Source organism: Hippopotamus amphibius, chromosome 17 (assembly GCF_030028045.1).
Source record: "Hippopotamus amphibius kiboko isolate mHipAmp2 chromosome 17, mHipAmp2.hap2, whole genome shotgun sequence".
Lineage (NCBI taxonomy): Eukaryota > Metazoa > Chordata > Mammalia > Artiodactyla > Hippopotamidae > Hippopotamus > Hippopotamus amphibius.
In genome coordinates this window covers 12,792,885-12,820,025 of record NC_080202.1, presented here as the reverse complement: position 1 = coordinate 12,820,025, position 27,141 = coordinate 12,792,885, and the positions used below count along the sequence as shown (strand labels likewise).

Here is a 27,141-nt window from a genome sequence, read left to right as displayed (position 1 = left end):
TTTAGAGATACATGCTAAAATATTTATGGACAAAAATACGTGATGTCTAAAATTTGCTTCAAAATAATCTAGGGATAAGGGGGAAAGTGGTTGGAGGTAGTTTAGCTAAAACAAGATTGGTCATGCCTTGATCGTTGCTTATGTTGGGTGATGGGTACGGGGGAGTTCATTATATCATCCTCTCTACTTTTGTATGTGATTGGAATTTCCCACAACGAAATGGTTCTTTAAAAAAAGAGAAAGAGGAGGAGCAGAGGAAGAGACAGAGCTAGCAAGTATATACAGCTTTTAAAAATATTTATTTATTTATTTATTTATTTTTGGCTGCATTGGGTCTTAATTGTGGCACTCAGGATCTTTTGTTGTGGTGCACAGTCTTCTCTCTAGTTGTGGTGCGTGAGAGCTTAGTTGCCCCACAGCATGTGGGATCTTAGTTCCCCGAACCAGGGATTGAACCCTCGTCCCCTGCATTGGAAGGCGGATTCTCAACCACTGGACCACCAGGGAAGCCCCTGTGCACCTTTTTTTTTATAGGATATATTTTTATTTCAAAAAATATGTATCAAAGGCATCCTTAAACCTTAAGCAGGATTCTGGACATGTAAGCCTGCAGAACAAACAGATAAGTGTGCAAATCTGCCCCACCCTCTGGGTGTTGGAACTGGATGTTGGATACTGGAGGGAGGGGTCTGAAGTCATGTAAATATAGAATATTTTATTATTATTTTTTTTAAGGCCACACCGTGTGGCATGCGGGATCCTATTCCCCAACCGGGGATTGAACCCCTGCGCCCTGCAGTGGCAGCGTGGAGTCTTAACCACTGGACCACCAGGGAAGTCCTAGAATACTTTCTAGGAGTAAATCAGCATTAAATGCTAGTCACTGAATTTTCATAACTTAATTTGTCTTGTAGACTGATAACATTGTGTTTAACCCAATACATATAGTCCCACCCCCGAGCCAGCCCAGCCTCTGTCCCCAAGTCCAGGTACAGACATCCGTTAGTGGCGGAGGCTTCACAGCCTAGAACCCATGCCTAGGGGCAGTGGGGAGAACAGGGAAGGGGAGCAGATGTTGCTGGAGCGTCCTCCCTGATCCTGGAGGGCCCACTGGTCTGGTGTGGGCCGGGGAAGGAGAGAGCGGGCTGGGTTTGCATCTGTCTCTTCTGTGTCCACTCTCTACAACTACGCAGGTCCCCCACCCAGACCCTGTCTTTGGTTTACAAGACCAAGGATGGGAAGGGAAGGCAGCAGCCTCAGCAACAGCAGGTCCTTCCTGGCTCCAGCTGGGTGGCCAGTCATGGTCAAAGTCCAAAAAGAGGAGAAAGAGTAGAAACCCAGGACACTGGGCCCCCACCACGAGAGCACTTCCACAGGTAAGGGCAAAGGCCTGAGCCTTCGGTGCTGACCATAACCGCGGCAGCAGGCTATGAAGGCTGGTTTTGTTTAAAAAAAAAAAAAAAGAAAAGAAAAAAAAGGCAAGAGTGTTTGTAGCTCCCCTGTCCCAACAGAAAAGCTTTTCGCAATCCCTCTCCCCATAAGTCACTGCCCGTGGGAAATCCTTGACCTTGACGGAGCCACAGCCATTCCTGTGTGGAGGGGGTGAGAAGAGCTCTGGTGACCACGGCACATGTCCACCCTTCCCTCCCTGTCTGCCTCCTCTGGCTGCCAATGGGGCCCTCTATGGAGACAGCCCTGAGGAAGGGCACCAGGAGTCTTTCCCTCGGGATCAGGGCCTAGCCCTTCCTCAGGGAGGCAGACCCCAAGTGACCTGTCACAGCAGTTATACGACATGTAGCTGCGTGGCACATACACAGCTTTCCTGAGAAATTTTATGTGCAGGAAAGCAGTGAGATGGTTTAATACCTAAATGGGGATGTAGGGCCAAGAGAGGGGGTGGTGGTGTGTTTTTTAATTAGAGAAATTACAGAATGTTTATGTACAAATGGAAAGTATCTAATAGGGAAAAATTAAAGATACAGGAAAGAGGAGGGATGTTTGCTGGAGCAATGTCCTTGAGAGGTGAGAGGGGCTGGAATCCAGTGTGCAGGTGGGAAGGGAGGCCTTAGAGGGGAGCACAGCCAGAGCATCTGTAGGTCCCAGAGGGAGGGCAGGGGACGGGCTCATGCACAGGGAGGAAAGGCACTAATGCTCGTCGATCGCCTTCCGTGTTCTGGGCGCTATCAGGAGCCCTGTTCACCTCTGTACACGCTGTTGCCTTCAGTCGTTCAACACCCATTGAGGGTGGGACCTGTTCCTTTCCCTTCCTGCAGCTGAAGCTCAGAGAGACATAGTGGTGTGCACAAAGTCAAAAAGCTAGTAAGGAAATGAACCAGGGTTTGAACCCACATCTCTCTGACTCCAAAGCCTGTGTTGCCCAGTAGTGGAGCCTGGAGGTGTGGGGCATTGAAGTGGACTCAATGAACAGTGGACTTATGATGCCCAGAGATCCTCTGGGAGACAGTGGGTCCCTTGGCGAGCTGGGTGAGGCTGTCGAGCCTGGTTCCCTGGGGCCAGTGTGAGCACTGCACATGCAAACTCTGCCCTGCATCCCCAACAGGGCAAGGAGGACGGGTATGTGTGGTATGAATTTCATTTCCCTCACCTGCTTGGTTCTGGAATATCAGGGCAGTGCTTTCTCCTCCCAGTGAAAGTCTGGGTGGGAGACTTGCTTTCTTGTTTTAGGGCTTTGAGCAAGGCTGAATGCCACTCCCCCACTCCACACCCCACACCCCCCGCCCCCCGCCAAAGCTGAAGCAAACCGCCAGCATCACCAGTGCAGGCGGAGGGAAAAATGTACTCTTGTTACCATAGAAATGCTCGTTCTGCGTGGAGGCAGCCGTTATAAATCCCTGGGTGGAAATAGCCAGCCAGGGAAGTGGGGAAGGGAGAGACAGGGAGAGACGTAGGGTGCCTGGCCTTGCCTCTTTGCTCTTCCCACTTCATCCGCTACAGGTGAAACACTAGCTTCCTCAATCAGTTGAGGAAGTTCCTACTTAAAAAGAGGCTGCCCATCCTACCCATTCCTTTATCTCCAGGGAGGCTGGTCCTCTCCTGGAAATTTCGGTTTCACCATCCAAGGCTTTTAAAACTTCTGCTCTGTATGTCAACTGTATCTCAATAAAAGTTCTTTAAAAAAAAGAGATATAACCAGACTAGATGGAAATAAACTAATATTGTTTAGAATCGGAAACAAACAAACAAACAACCACAACAACAAAACCTTCTGCTCTGAGTAATGTCCCCTAAAACTCCAGGACCCAAACCAGCCACCTGTGGCTAACTGCTCCACCCAGCACTTTCCTCACCTGGAAACTGAACTCGCGCATTGCACAGATGGCAGCTGGCAGAGGTGGGGAGCAGGGGACACTGGACACACCTGCTCCTCCCGTCAGCAACCCCTCCTGGCTCAGAGCCTCAGGTCCAGCCTTCATGTCAGGCGGTGCTGACTCTGGATGCTGGGTCCCTCTACCTCAGCCAGCTGACCTAGTTCTCTGAAGGCCATTCAGCGGGTGCCCCTATTACCAGGCTGGGCTTGTCCGGGCCCCTTGCCTGCTGAACACAGTTTAAACATGCATATGTGCGTGAGAGCTGGGGTTGTTTCCCGAGGCCCCATGGGCTGATTGAGGACCCTTCTCAACCACTGCTGTGTTTCCTGGCAGCCTTGGCTTTAGTCTATTCTTGTGGGCTCCTAAGACACCTAAGCTTGTTCCAGCCCATTGAATTGTTTCTCTAGTCCCTGCACAGCTCACATCACCAGTGGCTACCCTAAGCAGAGCCCAGATCCTCCCGTGGGAGGGGGAAACAAGCTAATCTGCAGACCCTGTTTGCTGAGAGAGCTGGTGACGGGGTGGGTGCCCATGGACAGACCCAGGCTTTCTGAGCTGTATGAGTTTCAATTCACCTCCAGGTTGGAGAGAATCTCTGGCATCCTTTCATGATGGAATTATTGTTATTATTTTGAATCGGTAACCTGGCTCAGAAATCAAAACTCTACAAAAGGTACACAGTGAAAACTCTCACTCTTTTCCCTGCGCCCCTTCACTGACTTCCCCTCCACCTACCAGTTCCCCAGTCGTAGTACTACCACTTTTGCTTCTGGTGCATCCTTCCAGAGTTTTTTATCCTAAATTTTTTTTTAATTGTATTTTTTGTTTACCCCACCCTTTTTGTAATCGAAAGGTAACATGCAGTCATACTGCTCTGCATAGTGCTTTTGGAGACCTTTCCATTATTAGTTCCTAGAGATCATCCTCATTCTTTTTCAGAGTGGCATAATGCTGTGTGAATATTTACTTCATCTGTCCCCTATGAGTGACAAGAGAATAGTTCCAATCTTTTACTCTTATAACTAAGTACGCTTGCAGTTATATCTGTAGGCTAGATTCTCAGAAGAGGGGTTACTAGGTCAGAGGTTATTTGCAATGTTGATAGATAGTGCCACATTGCCACCGTAGGGGGTCTTACCAATCAGCCCACCCTTCAGCAAGCTCCAAGAACATTCAGTAACATTCCAAGTCCATTCTCTCTCTATCTACCCATGTCTCCTCTGCTCTAAATTGGACTCCTTGGAATGGTTAAATCAGTAGGTAAGGAGTTTGTGGGGGAGGCCCTGTAGGATTCCATTAGCACTGGTGGTCTCCAATCCATGTAGCATTTGTCAAGCCCCATGTCTTAACAGACTTTAGGGGCATGTCAGAGACTGGTGAGGGCGAGTCCCAGGGCTAGTCTGGACTGTAGTTCACCGCTTTTCCCTGGGAAGATGGTTGCAGACCTTGTCAGGGTGGGATGTCCAGAGAAAGATACTAGAGTTAAAATTATTTCCACTCCTGCCCACTCCAAGCTGCAGTTCCCTGAGCCTTGCCGTCAGTGGGATAGGATGACAGAGTAGAGAGGGTACCCTAGGCTCGTGTGGTACCATAGCTCTGTAGGCCACCGGAAGACCAAGGTGGGGAGTGAGAGGATCGTGCTTGTTGAGTCATGTCTGTTTCTCTGTTTCAATTCATTCACCCAGACCTTTCCATCCCAACCAATGACCACAAACAGTGCTGATTTTTATTAATTAGTGTATGTTTTTCTTACATGAAATGAGCCAAATGACTCTTCTGGGGCATCCAGAGTGGCTACAGGTGGTGCTGGGAACCCTGGAACAGAGGCTTCTGAAGCCTTCACGTCACTGCTGGGGCACCAGAGCCCAGACAGCTCAGTTAGAAGGGGGATGGTTTTGGCTGACTCGGCGCTTTGGCTGTGATGAGCGTTTGCTGCCAGGGCCCTCTCCTCCAGTGGTCTCTGTGTGGCCTTCTCCCTGGGGAAGGGTGCGTAATGGTCTGTGAGAGGCCCTCCTGGGGAGCGCAGACAGCTGGAGGATTGGGCATAATTGCTGGTAGCTCTGCAATGGCAGTTCTGGGTGTGGTATTCTCTGTATATGAGGAGGGGCCAGGGGGGTATTTGTACTTCCATGTCTGTAAGTGTCGATCAGTGGAGGTGTCTGTGGTTCTGCTCAACCCAGGAGAGCAGGGTTTTAAAACTTTCAGGGGTCAGATACCCATTTTAGAAACTAAAAGCCAAGGGTCCTTTATCCAGAAAAAAAAGGCACTCACCTAAGCACGCAGGAGCAGACCAATGATTCTGTGTGCCATTTTAGGGGGTCTCTGGAAGGTCCAGAAGCCTATCCACAAACCCTCTTAGGAGAGTACGTCTCAATTATATATTGTTAGTGTTATCGTATTATTGTTTTGCCTACACGCTGCACACAATAACATTTCTCGTTGCACGTGCTCCTTCTCTGTGGGGGACAGCCCGGTGGGAATGGGGAAGGACTAGTGTAGTTTGAACAATGACCGGCCGAGGAGCCTGTGGAACCAGGTTAGGAGTACCTTGCATAGAGGATCGTTTACTTTGCTTGGAACATAGAGAGCTGAGATTTTTTCCCTCCGCAGACGTTGCCTGGCACCTTGCCTACATTTCACAGCAGGAACTTAGGGGCCATGGGGTGAGCGGGGGCAGTGGGTGTACTGTTTGGGCTCCTCTTAATATTCCCTACTTGCAGTAATTGCTGAGGAATGCCTCCACCCACCCCAGAGAACCCCCGAGGCCTGTGCGGAGAGGCTGCCTGGCGGGCTGGGTGAGGCCAGGCTGCTGCCACCACCCCCGGGCCCCGCAGCCGGGCTGCTCAGGCCATCACCTGGGGAGAGAAGGAAGGCTAATGACCCATTGCCCTGGCAATTAGTCACATCGCCCAGGCCGGGCACATGACTCCCTGCAGGGCAGGTGCCACCTGCTGCCTCCCTGGCCCTGTTCACTGCTCTGAACGGGGAGTGCCACCCCGGGAAATGGTCACCACTTTCCTCCAGGTGTGGACTTACAGCTGCAGCAGCCCCAGGACCAAGAGACTAGGACAAAAAGGTCAATTGCCTAGGTTCCCCAGGGCCATGCAGGACCTCCGGGGACCAAGGGGACAGCTGTGGAGGGGAGTATGTGGACACTTAGGCAAAGATTCCCCACATGCCCCGTACACACAGGATACCTGTAGATGCACCTGTCTGCGTACACATGTGCTCACTGATGTATGAACATGCCATGAAGGAAAGGCTGCAACTTGTGAAATGAAGTCCTCTGATTCCTGAGCTCCCAGGAGAGGAAGGGGGTCCTGTCTTGTTTCCCTTCCCCTGGGACCCACTCACCGAGCTGGCCGGCTTCCACATTGGCCCCAGGGACTGTTTCTAACTTCTTGACCTTGGTACAAAAGAGAGACAAAACAAAACTCTTTTATAGGACATCAGTGACTGTCCATCAGTAACAATGAAGGCAGAAAACAGGTGAGAGCCTCTGTTTTCAGTGATTATTTCCTAAGTCCAGGTTTCATATTGTCTCTTTTTTTCTTTTTTTTTTTTAAACCACACCATGTGGCATGCGGGATTTACATTCCCTGAGCAGGGTTCAAACCCGTGCCCCCTGCAGTGGAAGCATGGAGTCTTAACCACTGGACTGCCAGAGAAGGCCCCAGTTTCATATTTTAACAACGCTAGTCACAGTAAGCTTGATGGGGCCTCAATTCCCCTGTTCCTAAGAGAATGACACCTCCACTCACCTCTGGGGCAGCCCATGATTCTCTCTCCAATGTGTCCTCCCTTCTCTCTGCCAACGAGAGGACTTGGCCCAGCCCTTATAGGTTAGCCGTAGAACATGATCTCAACAAAAAGAGGTGAGGAGTCAGGAACCGACTTGGATCAAGGGCCTCCTGCACAAGGGGTTTGCATACTTCATCTCGTGTAACATTTCACACCAGTCCTAAAAAGTCTCCCCCATTTCACAGATGATAAAACTGAGGCTCAGAGCATTAGTCACTTACCCATGGTTCCCAGAAGTAGTGAGTGGCACCATGCTTCAGACCCTGTTCTGACTCCCCACCTCCAGCACAATCCGTGTGAAAAGTGTACCTGTGAAGTGAGAGGAGACCTCCTCCCACCTGTGGGCCCCCACCCCCAACACACCTGGAAGAGGTGAAAGGAGCTGGGCCAGTGTTTGGGGCCGTGGGTCTACTCCCAGCTCTGCCACTATGTGACTGCAAATCAGCTCTCTTCCCCTTTCCGGGCCTTTCCTTCCTCAGCTGTAAAACAGTCAACTTGGCCTCAATAATGGCCAAGCCCCTCTCTCCCCCACACCTACACACTAATTTTTTTAGACTCTGTATACATCCAGGGCAGCTCCCCACCCTCCCCCACCAAGCCCTTCTTTCCTTCCTATGGGGCCTGTCTGCTCAGAATCCAGATGGAGAAAGTAGGCCTAGCCCCTAAAAACATGAATGAATGAAGGGAAGCCCTCCCTGCATGGGAAATAGAAATCCCTCACTGTCAGCTGCAGGGCTCGTCAATAATTCAGGGCCGCTGTCAGGTCTGATCTCTGCAGTGGCTTCATCAACATTTCAGCTCCTTCTCCAGAGCCTCGTTCCTTGGCAACTGCATCATCCACGCTCTCCAAGAGGGCTGCCGGGCTGTGTGCTCCCTACATCCCCTGCCGTGTAGGTGCTGTCTGTCCTGGCCCTCGTGGGCAGGGGCTGGAGCCGCCCATCCCAGCTGGCACTGGCAGCTTTGTCCTCAGAGCCTCAGGGCGATGCTGCATACAAGAGGCGTGTACTTACCAGGCGAGGGGGAGGGACAGGGACAGAGACGGCGTGGCACGTCAAAGCCCCCGCAGGTCCACCCTGGGCAGGAGCAGGGGGACGAGTGAGAGAGTTTCGGAAAGAGGTCAGGGTATGTCTCCATGGCCTGCCTAAGCCTGAACCCCACCCCCTAGTCCTGCCCTCGCCTCTCTGCTCTCCATAGGTATGGAGAAGAGGGGAGTGTTTCTCCCTCTCCCCCTCTTGCCCAGGCTCAGCTGCTGGTTCCCTTTGTGGCCCAGGTGCGGTGGAGGCTTGCCTCCTGCATCAGCTGAGGCGCCGGGCCGCAGGCTTCCTGCGCAGTGACAAGGTGGCAGCCCTGTTCACCAAGCTGGGGAAGACATGCCCAGTGGCTGGGGAGATTTGCCACAAGGTGCAGGAGCTGCAGCAGCAAGTAGAGGGCAGGTAAGCCCTGGGCCAGCACCCTCTCATGCCTCCCTTCTGCTCTTCCCATTTGTTGTTTCTTGCAGGGCCTCTTGGGTGAGAGGGCAGCCTAAGGGTGGGGTGTGGCCCTTCCAGGCACAAGGTCCCGTCCCCCACCTCCAACCCCCCCTCCCAGTCAGTCCTCTGGGTTCTCGTCTTGTGGCACCAAACTCCACCCCCAGTGCCACCAGTCTGCGGTGCGGCTTATCCCCCAGGCCCTCGCACTCCTGAAGCCCACCCCATCTTTGCAGGAAACCCTTGGTGGGCAACCAGGAGACCCTGCGGAGACAGGCCTCTGCCAGCGGCAAGGCCCCGGCCCTCAGCCTGCAGGCCTTGAAACACATATGGGTGCGCACAGCGCTCATGGAGAAAGTGCTGGACAGGGTCGTGCAGTACCTGGTGGAGAACTGCAGGTGACCGCCCTTCCCTGAGCCCACCCCTCCCCGCGCTTGGCTGCCCACCACAGTCTATAGCCACGCACCATTCCCCCGGAGCACCCCAAAAGCATAGACCACAACTGGCACCCCACAAAGCTCACGTCCTTGTGGACTCGTTTCTTCTTGGTCACTGCCATGAATTTGGTCCTTGTGGGGACGTATCTCCTTGGTGAGCTTGACGGCCCTGGAGTGAGTCCCGGAGCCCCAGCAGTCACCCTGTCTGTCTCTCCCCTGGCAGCAAGTACTACGAGAAGGAGGCATTACTGGCAGACCCTGTGTTTGGCCCCATCTTGGCCTCTCTTCTAGGTAAGCCTGGGAGCAGAGAGGCCTGTGCTGGGCCAATGGGGGCTCCAGGGCAGGTGCCGAGGGGGCACCCCTGAGCTGGCTGTCCCTGTGTCCACAGTGGGACCCTGTGCCTTGGAGTACACCAAGCTCAAGACAGCCGATCACTACTGGACGGACCCCTCTGCTGATGAGCTGGTCCAGAGGCACCGTATCCGGGGCCCCCCGAATCGCCAGGACTCCCCTGCGAAGCGCCCAGCCTTAGGAGTAGGTGTCACTCTTCCTACCCTGTGCTCACCCAGGATGTGCCCTGGGCCTGTGTGCTCCTGGCAGATATAGTCTGGACCTTGGAGATGCCCAGGGTAGTAGGCGCCCTGGAAGAGTCTTTTCCCCACTGGCACTCATGTAAATGCCAGGAGCACAGAACTGAGAGCACGTGGCTGAGAGCAGACTGGGGACAGGAAGGACCCTTGGGGTCCGTTAGAGAGGGTCTGCCGGAGGCCTAGGGCTCTCAAGCCCCACTTCCCTGGGCTGAGCTGTGACTTTGTGCGCAGATCCGGAAGCGGCACTCAAGTGGCAGCGCATCGGAGGACAGGCTGGCCGCCTGCGCCCGCGAGTACGTGGAGTCCCTGCACCAGAACTCAAGGACACGGCTGCTCTACGGCAAAAACAATGTGCTGGTACAGCCGGTAGGAGAGCCTAACGCCCACCCCTCCTCTCCCTCTTCCGAAAGCGCCCGGACCTCCAGCCACATTCAACCCTTTCCCCAGGGGCTTGCCCAGAGAGAAGGGGGAGGAGGGCCCCACCCTCTACTTTACAGTTTCATAGCCTCATGCCCAGCCGTGAGCTGGCAGGAGCCAGGAATGGCATCTGCTCTGGCCAGCTGAGAACCAGGTGGTCCTGGAGTAGGAAGGGCAGGCAGCAGGCAGGGTGAACGCCCAGCTTGGGTACGACTGGCCTGAACACACCTGGCATCCAGGCGGCTGGTAGGACAGAGCCAGTGGCCAGGGAAAGGAGGTGCCCACATCTGTGTGGCACGTGATGCCCCCAGTTCAGGATCCCGTGATTGGCCTGGCCTGGCCTCCCCTGCACCCACCTGGAGCTCCTTTTCTGTAGGCCATCCCCAGGACCCTCTCAGGCCCTCATCTTCTCTGTCTTCTGGTGTGTCTCCTCCCTGTAGAAGGAGGACATGGAGGCTGTCCCTGGCTACCTCTCCCTGCACCAGTCTGCAGAGAGCCTAACTCTGAAGTGGACCCCCAACCAGCTCATGAACGGGACTCTGGGGGACTCTGAGCTGGAAAAGAGGTGGGAGCTTTGGGACTCCCTCCCAGGAGCCAGGGAAGGGAGTGGGGCCTTGCTCCCAGGCGGGAGGGATGGAGAGGCCCAGCCTGCTCCAGGAGACAGGCTCACTCCTTATCCGGTGCCAAGAATTGCAGGGAGAGGCTGCCTGGAGAGGTTCCCAAGCTCTCTAGGACTGAGCTAGGACTGGCCATGGAGAGGTTTGCCTGAGCCAAGCTCTGGGCAGCTGAGACTGCCAGGCTCTGTGCCATGAGGACAGTGTGGGGCCCAGAGGGACACGGCTGGCCGAGGTCACTTCTCGGCTCTCGTCATCCTATCTTCAGGGTAGTCTCACGAGTGTCGGGGCCGGGAGGTGGGGAAGGCGGGATGGCAGGTCTTGGGACACAGTGACACCAAACAGGTTCCTTTCCAGCGTTTACTGGGACTACGCCCTGGTCGTGCCCTTCAGTCAGATTGTCTGCATCCACTGTCACCAGCAAAGTGAGCCTCGCCTGTCCCCCGGGCACAGGGGTGGGGGAGAGTGGCTGCGCCGCGCACAGACTTCCGGTCGCGCTCCCGCCGTCCCCGCCGTCCCCCCATCCTCCTCCCCAGCCTCACCGGGCCACGCCCACCCCGCAGAGAGCGGCGGCACGCTGGTGCTGGTGAGCCAGGACGGCGTCCAGAGGCCACCGCTGCACTTCCCTCAGGGCGGCCACCTGCTGTCCTTCCTGTCCTGCCTGGAGAGTGGCCTCCTGCCTCGAGGACAGCTGGAGCCCCCGCTCTGGACCCAGCAGGGGAAGGTACCTCAGGGCGCGGCAGGCTCTGGGTGGGTCCTCCACCCGCCTCCCAGCCTCCCATCCTTTCCCCACGTGGAGTTCTTAGGCGCAGCCCGGCCGGGGGACCCTGGATGGGACCCCACCCTGGGGAGGCTGACCACCCGGCCCTCCCCCCAGGGGAAGGTGTTCCCCAGGCTACGGAAGCGCAGCAGCATGCGGTCCGCGGACGTGGAGGACGTGGGCGCGGGGCGGACCACCGACTACGTGTTCCGGATCATTTACCCCGGCCACAGGCACGAGCACAGTGAGTGTCCCGAAGCTCGTTCGTGGAGGAAGAGAGAGAGAGGGGCACAGGGAAGTGGAAGTGCACTGTTGCCTGGGGGGTGGCAGGCAGGGCCCACGGCCCAGGCCGGGTTAACCCAGGCGGGTCATTCCTCAGCCTCTCAACGGACCTTCCCCCGACAAATCATCCCTCTGAGAAGTGGCCTCTTGTCTACCTAGCTGTCTTCCCCCGACCTCGTGACCTCAGCCGATCCGGGCGTCACTGTACAATATTTTCTTGGTCACCCTTTCATGCCCTGCCCCAGGGAAGAAATATGGCAAGACCACAAACAGAAGGTGGAGAGCCCTCGGTTTCTCCTCAGGCTGCCGCCTGACCTTCACAGGGCGCCTGGGTGCGGGATCAGCGCTTCTTTATAGACGGTGCATAGTGTTCACTGACTCTGCTAGAGCCAGAACCCTCCCCAACCAGCTCCTGATGAGGGGAGCATTAGCAGGAGTAGCAGGGCATCTGGGTGAGATTTGGGGCTGCAGGGGGAATCTGGGGGCCAGGAGTTGGAAGGTGGCTTGGCCCTAGTGGGTCCTCCCCCACCTGGACACAACCCGTCTAGGCCCCAGGGGGCTTGTCCATAGGCATCTACCAGCACAGGAGCTCCCTTTCTGGTCAGAGCGCTGCTGCCGCCCATGGGTTTCTCCGGGCCAGAAGGGCTGATCTCGGGGATAAGGTCAGGGAATTTGCCAGCCCAGAGCACTTGTTGCCAGCCAGACCACCTGCTCCCAAAATGTGCTAACTCGTGCCAATACGTTGTCGACAAGTTGTCTCTGTATTAGTGGACAGATTGCCCGGACTGCAAACACACAGCCACAGCGCGAGTTTCCTGCTCACAGGCTTGGCGGGCAGGAGACTTGGCCCCCCTCCCATCCCAGGTGTGCCTGATGAGGAGAAGGAGCCTCAGCTTTGGCCAGAACGTGTTTGCAGGCCTGGCACTTAGGCTCTTGCTCGGCTCAGATTTTGCAGCTTCCACTTGCCCTCTTCAAGCCTTGGCATTTCCCAGTTCCCGTCACTTGGTCACTTCAGGGAGCTGAAGCGCAGTAGGGCTGACTCAGGCTCCTGAAGAGCAGCTCTGGAAAGCCCTTAGAAGGTTGGGTGTATAGTCCAAAGGGGGACTTGGGGTAACCTTCTGATGCAGTTCAACCTGACCATGACACGAGCCGAAGAATGATGGGGGTCCACCTGCTAACAGTCATGCGGAGCCTCGGCCAGGGCTGGGGAGTCCCCGTCTTTCACTACCCTGGCCCCGCATCAGTTCTCTCTCTTCTGCTCTTCCTAGAGAGGGCATCCTCCGAGAGTGGAGCTCTGTAGCTGCCGCCGTGCCCTCACTTTCTTCCATACTTTCCCCAGTAACTCATCAAGACGCTTAGGTCCCCCCCTCCCCTCTTCCATGCCCTGCAGGCTCCAGGTGATGCAGACTCCATTCCGCTCTCCCTAAGAAGGGAGTCCGGACCCTCCTGCCCCGGGACCAGGGTCCTCACGCCTCTGCGTCTCTGCTGTTCTTTTCGAGCAGTCACTATTAACTACCACCACCTAGCGGCCAGCCGCGCGGCCTCGGTGGACGATGATGAGGAAGAGGAGGATAAACTACACGCGATGCTCTCAATGATCTGCTCGCGGAACCTCACAGCTCCCAATCCGATGAAAGGTTTTTATCCCTCCCCCTGTCCTGACCCACCCCATCCTCCCGCCCCACCCCCCTGGGCCCACCTGCCACCCACCGCAGGGGCTCAAATGGCAGTGTTGGCATTATGGGACTTGCACCCAGGAGGCAGGTCAGGGAGGGTGGAAGGAGGCGCTAGCAAGAGGGGACAGTACAGAACACAGCTGGCTGCGGGCTCCTCGTGAATCTGTGGGGAGAGGGCTTCGCGCCTGAGAGGGAAGAGACTCACTGATGGGAAGGTCTGATTACCTGGTTCCCTCCTGGGAGTGAATGGCTCTCTGAGCCCTGTTGCCACACCAGGGGGGCATGCTGGCAAGCCCAAGACAGTGTCTCTTTCTTTCTCTCCTGCTGGCTGGGAAGACAGGCCCTGTGCCTCTGACTCCTGACTTCACGGAAACAGGACAGAAGTACCAGGCCCCTCCTCAGCAGGGGTAGGGGCTGGACAGCTCGTGGGGACAGGAGTCACTTGTGGTCAGGTGAGGGGTTGGGGCCACCATAGAAAGAGACCCAGGGCTCAGTTTACCCAGCTGGTACTTTAGCATGAAATCTAGAAATATCAGTACCAGGGATATAAGACAGGTGTGTTTCCACCCGCGTGGAGCTGAGTCCAGGGTTACAAAGGCCCCCTCACTGGAAATGACAGAACGGTGCCCACAGCTCCTCTGTCCACCACTCATCTTAGCACAGAGCTAGACTGGTGGAGAGGGACTGGCCAAGGGACCAGTGAGGGCTAGGCCCAGGTGCTTGGGAAGACTGGTTGTGAAGGGCTGAGGCCACCTCTCTCCCCATCCCCACCATTCCCATGCCACAGATTAATTTCTTTCTTTTTTTTCATTAAAAATATTTGTTGTCCATATAGGAGCTAGTGGGAAAAGCTTCACCTCTATCTCTTTTCTATACTCTAAGAATGACCAATTAAATATATAATCCTCAGCCTTTCAGGAGATAAGGATAGGGTTTATACAACAAGTAGGAGAAGAAACTTAAGGCATCATTGTCCAGAATGAAGTCTCAACCCATCTCCATTCCACCCAACCTTAATGCAAACATGGAACCCTTTGATCCAACTGCCCTATTAAAGCACCCTGGTGCGGGGCCACGACCGCCAACCATAGACACATCCAACTGCAGACATTATAGCCAGTGCTTGGAGGTCAGTAGAGTTCTATTAAATACACACACACACACACACACACACACACACACACACACACACACATCTATCTCTAATTTCAGCTTCTCTTAAATACTGAAACATTGAGTTTGTGAGGCAGATTATTACAATAATATCTTCCAATTTGTTTATGCCTCTCTTATCCACTTGAATAACTCCCTACCATTCTTTTTACTTATTTATTATTTTTTAAACCATTTTTTAAATTGAAGTATAATTAATTTACAATGCTGTGTTAGTTTCAGGTGCACAGTAAAGTGATTTAGTTTTTTATACATATAGATTCTTTTTCAGATTCTTTTCCATTATAGGTTATTACAAGATATTCAGTATAGTTCCCTGTGCTGTATAGTAGGTCTTTGTTGTTTATCTATTTTATATATAGTAATATATAAATGTTAATCTCAAGGTCCTAACTTCTCTCTCCCTTGCAACCCCTGGCCACAGATTAATTCCTTCTCCCCTTTCCCTGCCTCTGCAGAGGGCGTCTAGGAATATGTGACACTCTCCTTATGCTTCCACCAAATTCTACCAAGAGTCCAGTTCCTTAGCTCAGCCACCAAGCCTGTAATGGGCAACCAAGTCCATGGCCTAGCACACCCTCAGCACAACTGCCAGCTGCCCCCTTACCCATCACGTTGCTGTCCTGTGCCTGCCGTCTCTCCCAGCCCTTCCAGTGGGACCTGCAGGCCAGCCAGTAGGAGCTCGGGGGTGGCTCACTTGTCATGTTTATTGCCTGCACTCAGCCTGCCACCTGGTTCCTTGCAAACCTGGGCTTGGGGCTGATGCTTATTTCCAGGTTAGCTGACTTTGAACAGTGTAGGGAGGCTAAGTCAGGAGAGCCAGGGAGCCCCTTCTCACCCCACAAATTATAGTCAGGCTGGAGACTGGAGAGGGGTCCCGGCAGAGCCCCTATTTGGTGGACTTAGAGATAGAAAGCCATCCCTGGCTGCTCTTAGAGCGGAGGCCTCCAGGGTCAGAGAAACTTACAGGGTCCAGAGGCCTTGGGGCTTGTCTGGGCATCCTCTTGCGGAACTCAGGGGTCAGACCAACCCAGTGTGCAGCCCCTGGGACCCCAACACTTGAGAAAGGGGAGGAGGTGTGAAAGCAGAATCAGCAGGTAGCTGGGGGGTGGTGAGGGGGGAGCCCCCGCTTCTACTTCAGTCCATAATGACAACACTGTTGAGTCCGTTCTGCTAGCTGTTGCTTTCCAGGCCTGCAACATGCTTGACTTGTGCATGTGAATCAAGTGGCGGGTGTCCAGACTCTCCTCCCCCCTCCCCTTTCCGCTGCCTCCCCGCAGAGCAGAGATGCTGTTCACTCTAATTCTGCTCCAGGCCAGGCACCTTTCACTCGGAGTCTTAGGGGCTGTGGGGTTCAACCACCTAACTGTCCTGCTTCAGACTCTCCTCATGCTCAGAGGAGAGCGCCATGGAGTCCGAGCTGGCCCAGCAGACCCCCGCCCAGCCGCTGCCCCTCACCCAGTCACTCCAGAGCTCCAGCTGTCTGCACTGGGTTAATTCAGAGACGCAGTGTTCAATGCTGGCTGGTTCAGCTCCTTCCTGGAGAATTAAGGTGAAGAGCATTGACCCAGGAGACTTGCCTTGGTTGGGCCCTGCTTTCTGGGCATGAGCTTGTTGCCCTGTTTGCCCACCCCCTGCCTCTGGCATCCCCCCTGCCTGCCCGCCTGCTGCTTGCTGCCTACCTGGCTGGGGCTGCTCCTGCCACCCCGCCCCCCCCCCCCCCCAGCTCCTCCCACCACTGGCCTCTCTCCTGCCTGCTGCAGGGGCCCGAGCTGGGCTCCTGCCCCATCCCACCTGCATTTGTCCCCTCCTTCTTCCCAGAGTCTCAGGCATGGCTTGCAACCCCTCACTCCCAGAGCCGCAGCCCCTCCACACCAAGTGTGTTCCCTTAATTTGCCTCCTGGTGGAGCTGAAGGGCCAGATATCTATAAAAACCTCAGCCGTGGGTCTGAGAAGAGAGCCCCGGGGCCAAGACAGGGCAGCCCTTGAGGGGACTGGAGGGGGTCAGCTCAGCCTTCCCCACCAAGACACACCCAGAGCTGGAGTCTGGCTCCCGCAAGAACCAGGCCTAGGTCTGCTCCTGACTCATAGCAGGCCAGGGCCCAGGCCATGACTCACAGAAAAGAACTGCTGCTTGAAAGAAGTCTCTATCACACACACAGCTCGCTCTCTCCCTTTCCTTGTCTTCTTCACTCTTCTCTGTTCTCTCCCTCCCTCCTGGCATCGTCTCCTGGTCCTTTCACTTTCTGCCCTCACTTTGCTTCATCTTTGTGGCTCACTGGACCTGCCAGAGTTCCCCATGAGCAGTGCCTGCCCCACGTGGGCCCTTGAAGCTCTCAAGGGTCTTGAGTTCTGATTCTCAGACTAGCTGGGCCGGCTGAGGAGCCTTGGTCTGCTGTGGTGTAAAAGTGTCCAAGGAGCTGTCTTCTGAGGCTGCACCGGGCACATTCTTGTGGATGGTGGAACTGTGTGCCCAGCGGCCACCCTCATCCCCACAGCGGCAGCCCTGGCAGCCCTGGGAACTTTGCCCTACCTGCCGGTTCACCTGTGTGTTTGCAGGAGGCCACCGTGCTGAGTGCAGTCTGGCACTGCACGGAGAACTCACCCACTGCTGCAAGCTGGCAGGAGGGGCACTTGGCCTGGGCAGGGGGCACTGCTCCTCTTTAGCCACTGGCCACCATGTCTAGAACCCTCAGAGGGATGAGGTCTGTGGACCAGGACTGGTGGGTGGCTCAGGGGTCCTTCAGGGGCTTTGATCAGTGAAGACTCCTGGCGTGGGAAGGTTCAAAGTTTGCAGTGTTCCAGGCACCTTCCTGTGCATCCCAGAGTTTGCCCAAGAGGCCAGGCTGAATCCTGGAAGGCCAAGCCAGCTGGCAGCATTTCAGAGAGCTCAGGCTTTTCATGTTCCTTCCTTTTCTTTCTCCTCCCTCTAGAAAAACAAGTGTCTATTCCATTGGAGAAAACAGACACAATCATCCATGACTCAGTGAAAGTGTCTTATCACGTTCAGAAAGACGAGGCAGAGGCTGGGAAGTGTCAGGCACCCTCTCTCTCTACCACTTCTATCTCTGGGCTCTGGCCCCTGGGCCAGGCAGGCACCACCCCTGTGGTTTTCCACCAAAGGGTGACTTCATGCTGCAGCTCTGGGCACAGAGGTGGGCATGTTACAGGATGCTTGGGGGAGGAGACTGGCCGGGCCCTGACCACGGCCCCCTTCCTGCCCTCAGATGCTGGCGACATGATCGAGATGCAGGGCTTTGGGCCCAGCCTGCCAGCCTGGCACCTGGAGCCCCTGTGCAGCCAGGGCTCCTCCTGCCTCTCCTGTTCCACCAGCAGCTCCCCATACGCACCCCCCAGCCACTGCAGCTGTGTCCCCAACCGGTGAGTGGGCGTGTCTGTCCCTCTACGTGTGTCAGTCTGTCCTTTGGGGCTGTGCCACTTGCCTGAAGGGTGGTCGCTAGTTGGATACACCTGGGTTCGAATTTCACTTCTGCTCGCCACCTGACTTTGGCAAGTTGCTGAGTCTCTGTGAGCCTCTGTTTCTGAGGCTCAGTTTCCTCATCTGTAAGATGGGGATAAGTACCCTGCTCCCTAAGGTACTTGTGAGGACGGAAGGAGGTATGTAACCCACTTGAGTGCCCAGAGCTGTGCCTGGCAGAGAGCAAGGGCTTAGTACCTGAAGCTCCCCTTCCCAGGGTGGACCTGCATCTTGCCATCAGGCTGCCGTCTGATACCTGCCTCAGCAGGTATCTGGGCGTCTGCCACATGCCAGGAATGGTGTGTGAATGGCATTTGTGTGGGGTCACGTGCCTACACTTGATGCTTCCGCTGGCTGCTTTTCCACTTGTAATTTCATTTTTTCATCTGTTACGCCTGTTGACCCTCAGATGGTTCTCTCCATTTTCACATGAGGCAACCAGGATTCATTAACGTGAAGTTAGTTGCCCAAGATCCCCTGGGTGGTTGGCAGCCAGGCTGGGCCCCTAGCAGCTCTGCCCAGGGTAGCTGGCACAGCCAGGGAGCCCGTGCCGTGCTGCTGGGCTGTAGATCTTGCGCCCTGCATCCCCCGAGCACCTCACCTGCCCCCGAGCCAGGTGGTCCTTCCTCTCACTCCTCCCGCCAGAGGAGCAGCCCTGAGTCAGGTCCATCCCACAGGTTGCCCCTCAGGCTGCTGTGTGAGAGCATGAAGAGGCAGATCGTGTCCCGGGCCTTCTATGGCTGTGAGTGGGGGTGAGGTGGGGCCACGGGGGTGGGGCAAGGGCAGGGGGTGGCACCAGGACACCGGGTCACCGCCTCCTGGCTCCCCCCTCCCTCCCGGCCCACCCCCGCAGGGCTGGCATACTGCCGCCACCTGTCCACTGTGCGGACCCATCTGTCAGCGCTGGTGCACCACCACATCATCCCACCTGCCCGGCCCCCGGGGGCCTCCGCGGGCCTCACCAAGGACGTGTGGAGCAAGTATCAAAAGGACGAAAAGGTGCTAGGGCCCAAAGCTGGCTCGAGGGGCTAGGGGGCAGCAGTGAGAGCAGACCCGTCTGCTCTGTGAGTGGCTTTCACAGACCACATGGGTGTTCAGGTAAAACATGGTCCAGGGTCAGAGGTGACAGACTGATGGCCTTGGAGTGCCTGGGTCATGGTAGAGTCTCACAGCTCGGCCTGTGGATTTCCACAGGAAGGGGACTGGACGGGGAGTCCATTCTGCCTGTGCATTACTTCACAACCTCAGGGAAATCTCTGCACCTCTCTGGGCTCCTTTTCTGCCCTGGAAGAAAGCAGGGTTGAAGTAGCTCTTCATCCAGCTGTGGTCTGGGGGCAGGGAGGATGTGACACTCCCAAAGCCGGGTTTGCCTGGGCTCCAGCAGAATGACCAAATGAGTCACTGTCCCCAGCCCCAGCTCTCCAGGGCATGGGGTCGCCCAGATGGGCTGCAGAGACCACAGGGGCTGCACAGTCTTTCCTCCCTGGGTCCCTCAGAACTACAAGGCGCTGGAGCTGCTGCGGCAGGTTTACTGCGGCGGCGTGGAGCACGAGATCCGCAGGGACGTCTGGCCCTTCCTGCTTGGTCACTACAAATTTGGCATGAGCAAGAAGGAGATGGAGCAGGTGAGGGGAGCCTGTTCCCCATGAGAGTAGGGAGATGGGGAGCCAGGCCACGGGGACCCAGGGAGGGGGCCTCAGAAACCGCAGTCTCCTCCCAACCAGAAACAAACAGGGCAGGGAAAGACGTCAGCAGAGCGGCCCCACTGTCCCCACCCCTAGGCCTGACCCTGGTCTCCAGCTGTCCCAGGAGGACAGCTGCAGAGGAGGGCCTGGTGCACCCCTCCCCCCATGGTCACGCTGTGGTCTGAGCACAGGTGGACACAGCGGTGGCAGCGAGGTACCAGCGGGTGTTGGCGGAGTGGAAGGCCTGCGAGGTGGTGGTGAGGCAGCGGGAGCGGGAGGCTCACCCAACCACACTCACCAAGTTCTCCTCGGGCAGCAGCATCGACAGCCACGTGCAGCACCTCGTCCACCGAGACTCCACCATCAGCAATGACGTGAGCCCGCCGGGACCTGGGGGCCGGGGGCGGGGCCACCAGCGCTGTAGGCCTGACCTCTAGTGCTCCTTGGCAGTGGAGCCCTGGAGAATGGCTTAATATGTCTGTGTCTCATTTCCTTCCACTGGAAAATGGGCTGACGGTCCCATGCTGCCCGCTTCTCTGGGTGTTGCAGGAATGAAATGACATGGCACACTGTGTTCTGTTCTAATGGACAAGCAGAGGAGGATAGATTTATGGGGAATTAGGGAGGCCCTCCCTCGTTGTAGAGAGACCTCAAGGCTAGGAAGAGACCTCTCTGGGTTCCAGTTGCACTAGTGATAAGATGAGTGACTTCTCTTCCCATTTCTAGGCCTCAGTGCCCCCTCTCAGCTCTACTCTCCACTGATTGTAGAGGCTTCCCTGAGAGCTGCTGGCCAGAGACCAAGGGAGAATTACAGCAGTCCCACCTTATAGAGTTGACTATGCAAAGCCAGTTCACAGCCTGTGTGGTTCTTCTGGCATCACCTCTGGCCTTTAGGTGAACATCAAGTCCCAAACTGTGGCTGCTGGGCCCAACCAGAACTGATAAGTTTCAGTTTTAAGGACATTCTTTTATTAACTTGTGTTTATTCTTTAAAATTGCCTCTTTAGATAATGTATATTCTTGTTACTTAACTCCTTACAAATACTAACAGAAAACTCAAGTTGGAGCAAGACTTAAAGGAATCTAACTACCAAGGCACACTCTCCTTTTCATGGGCTTTGTTCTCAACCCCCCATTTGTGAACATATTCTCTTTCTGCTTTGGGTTTTGCAAAATCCTGAGTCTGTACCAGTGCCCCAGCTGCTTAGCTTGTGGACACAAGTAGCCCTCTTGCTGGCCCTGTTCTGAGGCTCTGGATTGCCTCAGAATCATGGCCTTCCCTGACACTAACCCAACAGCACTTCATGCTTCTGGCCCAAAGTGAAAACTCCTTTTGAGCATTCCCTTCCCTACATCGTCCAAATAGAAAAACAAAACAAAACTGTCTGTATGTCTCTTCTTTTCCCTGTGACTTGTCTGTGGGAGTGTGGACTGTTTCCAATCTGTAGAAGATGTTTCTTTTCACTTCTTAACTCTCCTCAGCTTGTCCACAACTAACACAACTGATTACGTACTTGTTAGGCTTCCTGCCTTGTTCTGCTGAACATTCAGTGCTAAAAATAAGGAAGAACTTATTTTTCCTAACACCTCCAGTCTGCTGCATCCTGAGGCTGCCCCAGAGGCCACACCAAGACACTATGGAAGCTGTCCCGACCTGAGGCAGCCTCATGACCTCTGTGTTTGTAGACGGACACTTACTGACACTGGCCATCGAGTGTCCAGGCCCCCAGTTCCCCTTCTTCCCTGCAGCAGCCGGAGGAAGTGCTTCACACTTTCTCAACGGTGTGAGACCAGATGGGGCTGGAGGCGGTGTTTTCGTGTTTTCCCGAAGCCTGGTCGGCTGGGTCGGGGGCGTGCTTGGAACCCAGGGGAAGCAGCGCTGGAGGCCGAGGGGTGGGAGTGGGGGTGTGAGGAGAATTCTCCATCGCTCTCGGTTCTGACCCTGGAAGGAGATGCCGAGCTGAGGGCCGGTGCTGGGGCGCAGGTGCGAGCCCTGCCATCTTCGCCCCCACCAGGTGTTTGTCTCTGTGGATGACCTGGAGCCTCCAAAGCCCCCAGGCCCTGAAGATCCCAGCGCAGAGCCTGCGCAAGGGGTGGGGACTGGGCCCACGGGCACTGCTGCGGTGGAGCAACAGTCGGTGGAGTTCGACTCTCCAGACTCAGGACTGCCTTCCTCCCGCAATTACTCCGTGGCCTCGGGCATCCAGTCGAGCACAGATGAAGGCCAGAGCATGGGTTTTGAGGAAGAGGACGGCGGTGGGGAGGAAGGCTCTGACGGGCCAGGCCCTGCAGCCCAGGTCTCCGGGCCCCAAGACCCCAGCCGGGAGGAGGCCTCACAGGTCGGCGAGCTCGAGGCAGGGGAGGAGCTCGCAGCCGCGTGCGCTGCCACCTACACTGTATGTGGTCGTTCCCCAGGCACGGTTCTCAGCGGCCCCAGAGGCTGGGGATGGGCCGGTGGGGTGGAGGCGGGGGTGGCCCTGACCGTCCTGGAGGGAGGCACTGAGCCCGTCTCTCAGCAACCCCAGAGGACAGTTTTCGGAGTCCCTCGGTTCCTTGCCTTTGCTGCATTCCTTCATCCGGGCGTCCCCTCCAGCCCCCGACTCACCCCGAGGGCCCTCCACTCTTCCAGATAGAATTACTGGACACCGTGGCCTTAAACTTGCACCGCATAGACAAGGATGTGCAGCGATGTGACCGCAACTACTGGTACTTCACAGCCCCCAACCTCGAGCGGCTCAGAGACATCATGTGCAGGTGCCACTGTGGGGCTGGGCTCAGGGGGAGGCAGAGACCCTGCTCTGAGAAAGGCTGGGCCCGGCAGCGCCCTGCTCCTGTCCTGTCCCCGACTCACACTCAGCTCGCTCTCTCTGCCGTGCCCCCCACCCCACCCCTCGTCATTCTTGAGGTCTTCCAGAGCTCAGCTTCAGCCTTGCTCCTCCAGGAAGCCTTAGCCGATCCCCGCCCAGCATGTGGGGTGGTGGTGGCCCATCCAGTCTCTCTCCCTGAGCCCCTGAAGGCCTTGAGGACGGTGGCTGTGGGTTGCTCACCATCGTGCGCCAGGGCTCCGCGGTCTCGGGAAGTCTGCCCTCTGGGTGGCAGGCTGCTCTAGGGGCCGCCTCCCCCGAAGTCCCTGGGGGGGGGGTGGTGCCACACAGCCACAGGGACGCCCCCCCGGCATTTCAGCTACGTGTGGCAGCACCTGGACGTGGGCTACGTGCAGGGCATGTGCGACCTGCTGGCGCCTCTCCTGGTGGTCCTCGACAACGGTGAGGAGGGGGCGCTGGGCCTGGGCTGCCCCACGCTGGAGAAGGGGAAGGGGACGACGTGGTCTGCACGGGAGGGGATGTCCAGCCCTGTCCCCCTGCGGAGGGAGGCCTTGGGGCCCCCTGCCCTGTGGTCTCACGCCCGCCTCCCCACAGACCAGCTGGCCTACAGCTGTTTCAGCCACCTCATGAAAAGGATGAGCCAGAACTTCCCCAACGGGGGTGCCATGGACGCCCACTTTGCCAACATGCGCTCCCTCATCCAGGTGAGCGAGGGACGGGCGGCGCTGGGCTTGTTCCTCATCCGCGGGGAGGCCAGGGGCGCTCCCAAAATGTTTTCTACGTATAAGCTTCGTTTCTTTCGTTTGAAAAAAAACCCATCGTTTTCAACCTCACGAGTCAAAGAGGCGTGTCAGTGCGTGAACGCTCACGCTCACGCGCTTTCTGGCAAGTAGTGCAGCGGGTAATGAAATCACCCAGAAAATGGCATCATTCCAAAGAGTAGATTCCAGAGAGACAGGTGGGGCCACAGCTGCAGCCTCCACCCCAGGAGACGGGAGGGGCAGGAGCAGCTGCTCGCCAGGCAGCCAGGGAGGCACCGCAGAGGGGCCTGGGGGCAGGCGCTGGGGAGAGGCAGTTCAGGCGGGCTTCTGCTCCCTTTCCCCACTGCACAGATCCTGGACTCAGAGCTGTTTGAACTGATGCATCAGAACGGCGACTACACCCACTTCTATTTCTGTTATCGCTGGTTCCTGCTGGATTTTAAAAGAGGTAAGGGGCGGGCTGGAGAGTGCACCTGGGATCAGGAGCAGTAGGAGATCCCTTTTCTCCAGAATCAGTGGTTCTCAACCCACACTGCCCTTCAGAAGCCCCTAAGGAGCCCTAGGCCCCACCCAGCCCCACATTTACTAAGTGTGGTGATTTAAAAAGCCATTAGGTGAGTCCACAGGGCAGCGAGGGTTGAAAATCACGGGAAGGCAATGGTTTTCAGAACTGTTTTCGAACCAAATGTTCCCAAGCATCAAGGCCTATAGAAGTAGAGCTACTCTAGTGCAACTGGCCTCTGCAGGAGGCCATTGTACAGGAACTACCAAGGAGAAGGGTGGGGCCTTGGCCTGGGGCACAGAACCGCCCTCTCGGACTGGCTCCTGTGATGGAAGAACCCCAGGACTCTTGCCCCTGCACGAGGCTCTGTCCAGAGGCCCGTGGGCAGCCAGGCCCAGCCTCGACTCCTTGCTGTCCCCAGAGCTGCCGTATGAGGATGTGTTTGCTGTGTGGGAGGTGATCTGGGCAGCCCGGCACATCTCCTCCGAGCACTTTGTGCTCTTCCTCGCCCTGGCCCTGCTGGAGGCCTACCGAGAGATCATCCGTGACAACAACATGGACTTCACTGACATCATCAAGTTCTTCAACGGTAGGAGCCTCTCGGCCACGCCAGCTGGCCCAGCAGGGGTGCGGGGGCCTCCACTCCTGGCCCAGCAAGGTTGGGGGGGGCTCTCAGGAACACTGGCCCCTGTCCCGTAAGCAACTGGCAGGAGCCCAGGTGGAAACGGAGCAGGGCGGGCAGCCCCAGGGCTTCTCCCGGACTGCTGCCGCGGCTCAGTTACCTGTGTTTCCCCCAGAGCGGGCTGAGCATCACGACGCCCAGGAGATCCTGCGGATCGCCCGGGACCTCGTCCACAAGGTGCAGATGCTCATAGAGAACAAGTGAGGGCTGTGGCCAGGAGGCGGCAGCCCACCAGAGCCTGGGCTCCAGGCCCCCCGGGCCCCACAGAGGGAGGTGCAGGGGCGGCACAGCCAAGACTGCCCCAGCCCCCAGCCGACCCGCCTGCCCAACTGTGTTCCTAACAAAGTGCTTGTGAGCCTGGGATCCGACTCTGGGCAATGCTGGCCCTTCAGGGCGAGTCGGGGGCCAGGATGCCCTCAGGTCAGGGCCGGGAAGGGAGGGGTCAGCCTCAGGGAGTGGCTGCCTCGGGGGACACTTACTCTGCTCCCCTCTCAAACACCTGGGGATAGCCCCACTGCCACTGGCAGCCCCAGCCGGGACAGCTCCCCGTGGCCTCTCCTGGGGCCCTGTAGTTAGGAGTGCTGTGGTTGCCTGGGCCATACCTGGGTGGGTCAAGGGGACTCAGTGCTGTCTCTCTTCAGAGCGTCCCTCTGCATGCCCAGTGCATGTGCACACACTAGCCCCAGCTGGGGCAGCCACAACAGCTGCCACTTTGGGTGTGTGTCCTGGGTGCAGGAGACCTGGGCTACATTCCAGGCCCTCCCCTGAGACCGCGGGACAGCCTGACAACATGGGCCCTAGGTGGGAGCAGCCCACCTCAGCAGCACTGCCACTGCCTTTGGCCATCTGAGGTGACCCCATACAGACCCCCACCCCAGCCTGTACGTATCTGTACAGTCTCACTCTCACCACCCTGCTGTCGCTTTATACATTAGATGCATCCCTGAAAACTGTATACATGATGCTTTTGTCAGCAGAATGACCTGGAATGTGGCGGGAGCACTTGCTCTCCAAAGGAATCCCAGGGTGATTCTTTAGGGAGGCAATCCTGTCACGGCCTCCTCTCAAGGACAGGCTCCAGAGCTTGGGGCAGCCCATGGCCTATCTCAGGCATCTGCTGAGTCCCTGAGGTGGAGGGGAGGGTGCTTGGCTCTCCTCAGCTTGTCCTTAGTGAGAAGCTCTTCCTTCCCCATGCTTCTCAGGAGGCTGAGGATGCTAGGGACCCAGAAACCCCCTTAGAGGAGCCTCTCTCGTGGAGGTGCTAGGAAGGGCCCAGCTCCTGACCCCAGGCCTAGTCACACTGCTTGCTCTGTCATCCCCACTTGCTGTCCTCGTCAATACATGCAGGATAGCCTTGTTCTGGGGCCGGGAGGCCCCTCTGCCACAGGGGCTGGGCCTGCCCAACCATCACTAAGGTCTGGAGACTTCCTGCATTTGGGAAACATGAGAAAGGGCCCAGCAGCCCCCCTGCACCCAGCACAGTCTCTGCAGCCCAGCCCTGCTCCGGGCACTGCACCGCCTGCTTGGGGGCCAGCCCGCCCCACTGCCCACCTGTTGTGAGTCCTTGGCCTCCACCAAGCACGGTGGCCGCTGCGTGCCTGCCTTAGTGGCTCAGTGGTTTTGTAAGGAGCAGAGTGTGTATGTTTTTTGGTTCAGAAACTATACTCTTCAGTGTAACAGACCAATAAACACAGCACTTGGCAATGCTTGAGGCTCTGGTGGCTACTTGTGGGCTGGCACTGGACAGCCAGTGATTGTGTGTGCTGGGGAGCTCTTTAAGTGCCACGACTGAATGGTGAAAAGGGCCGGCCCCACCAGGCAAGGGTGATGACAAAAGGGAGCCAGAGTTTCCAGAAGAGAGGGACCTGGACTGTGGAATGGTCGAGGTCGTGACAGCCAGACTCTAAGTGCCCAGAGAGAGCCCTTGGGGGGACCTTGTGCCAGAGCCAGAAGTCCTATCTCAGACTGACCAATGGCCTCTCCAGCCCCTGGATGGCATGTAAGTCCCTGCCCCATCCCTTTCCAGCCTGCCTGCCCTCCTGAATGGCTACAGTGATGAGCTGGAACTTGACTGGGAATCTACAAGACTTCCCGACCCCTCTGGGCTTGGCTTCTGCCCACTGAGCACCGTCTTTGAGATGCCTGCTTCAGGTGGGAGTGTGGAGGGTGTAGTGGCAGGAGAGGTCAAACTCACTGAGGCACAGAAAGAGCTGAACTAAAATAGGTTCCCATCTGCCTTCCCCATCTCAGAGGGCCACTGCCCCATCATCCACAGTTCCAGATAGAGGGCTGCACTCACCAGCATGTTGTCTGGTGTAGAGGACACTAGCTTTCTGGGTATTAGGGCCTGCTGTTAACTCACTCAGAGCTGCCCAGGCAAGGAAACCAGTTGACACCAGGAACCCTGGGGCCAGGACCTTATAAGCCCCTAGAGGGAACCCCTCCCCACCCCCTAGCTGACGCTGTGGCCTGGAGCAATCAGAATTCCCTCTGCTGTAACATCTATTCATGATAAAAACTTTTACCAAAGTGGGTACAGAGGGAGCATATCTCAACATAATAAAAGCTATCTATGACAAATCCATAGCCAACATAATACTCAACAGTGAAAAGCTGAAACCTTCCCGCTAAAATCTGGAAAAAGGATGCCCACTCTCACCTAT

At 56.4% G+C, this 27,141-nt stretch overlaps 1 protein-coding gene across 17 annotated transcripts in view; it reads left to right on the top strand.

Moving 5' to 3' along the window:
• Positions 1 to 27,141, top strand: part of SGSM2 (small G protein signaling modulator 2) — a 46,515-nt gene that overhangs the window by 10,777 nt on the left and 8,597 nt on the right. For 4 of the 17 annotated variants that reach the window (XR_009049909.1, XR_009049908.1, XR_009049907.1 and 1 more), the window contains exons 3-23: positions 8,371 to 8,563; positions 8,833 to 8,994; positions 9,257 to 9,324; positions 9,422 to 9,567; positions 9,855 to 9,989; positions 10,481 to 10,605; positions 11,012 to 11,079; positions 11,191 to 11,378; positions 11,532 to 11,658; positions 13,199 to 13,333; positions 17,773 to 17,926; positions 18,701 to 18,765; positions 18,877 to 19,022; positions 19,520 to 19,648; positions 19,900 to 20,082; positions 21,724 to 22,104; positions 22,338 to 22,462; positions 22,892 to 22,974; positions 23,128 to 23,237; positions 23,646 to 23,742; positions 24,218 to 24,385. Coding sequence is in view for 14 of the 17 variants with exons in the window: in XM_057714318.1 (XP_057570301.1) it covers positions 8,371 to 8,563; positions 8,833 to 8,994; positions 9,257 to 9,324; positions 9,422 to 9,567; positions 9,855 to 9,989; positions 10,481 to 10,605; positions 11,012 to 11,079; positions 11,191 to 11,378; positions 11,532 to 11,658; positions 13,199 to 13,333; positions 17,773 to 17,926; positions 18,701 to 18,765; positions 18,877 to 19,022; positions 19,520 to 19,648; positions 19,900 to 20,082; positions 21,724 to 22,104; positions 22,338 to 22,462; positions 22,892 to 22,974; positions 23,128 to 23,237; positions 23,646 to 23,742; positions 24,218 to 24,385 (2,988 nt within the window). In the remaining 3 variants the exon portion in view is untranslated. Of the gene's footprint in view, positions 1 to 6,774; positions 6,819 to 8,370; positions 8,564 to 8,832; positions 8,995 to 9,256; positions 9,325 to 9,421; positions 9,568 to 9,854; positions 9,990 to 10,480; positions 10,606 to 10,999; positions 11,080 to 11,190; positions 11,379 to 11,531; positions 11,659 to 13,198; positions 13,334 to 17,772; positions 17,927 to 18,700; positions 18,766 to 18,876; positions 19,023 to 19,519; positions 19,649 to 19,899; positions 20,083 to 21,723; positions 22,105 to 22,337; positions 22,463 to 22,891; positions 22,975 to 23,127; positions 23,238 to 23,645; positions 23,743 to 24,217; positions 24,386 to 24,593; positions 26,180 to 27,141 lie in introns of those variants that run through there. The other 13 variants (XM_057714311.1, XM_057714309.1, XM_057714312.1 and 10 more) reach the window with 9 other exon arrangements.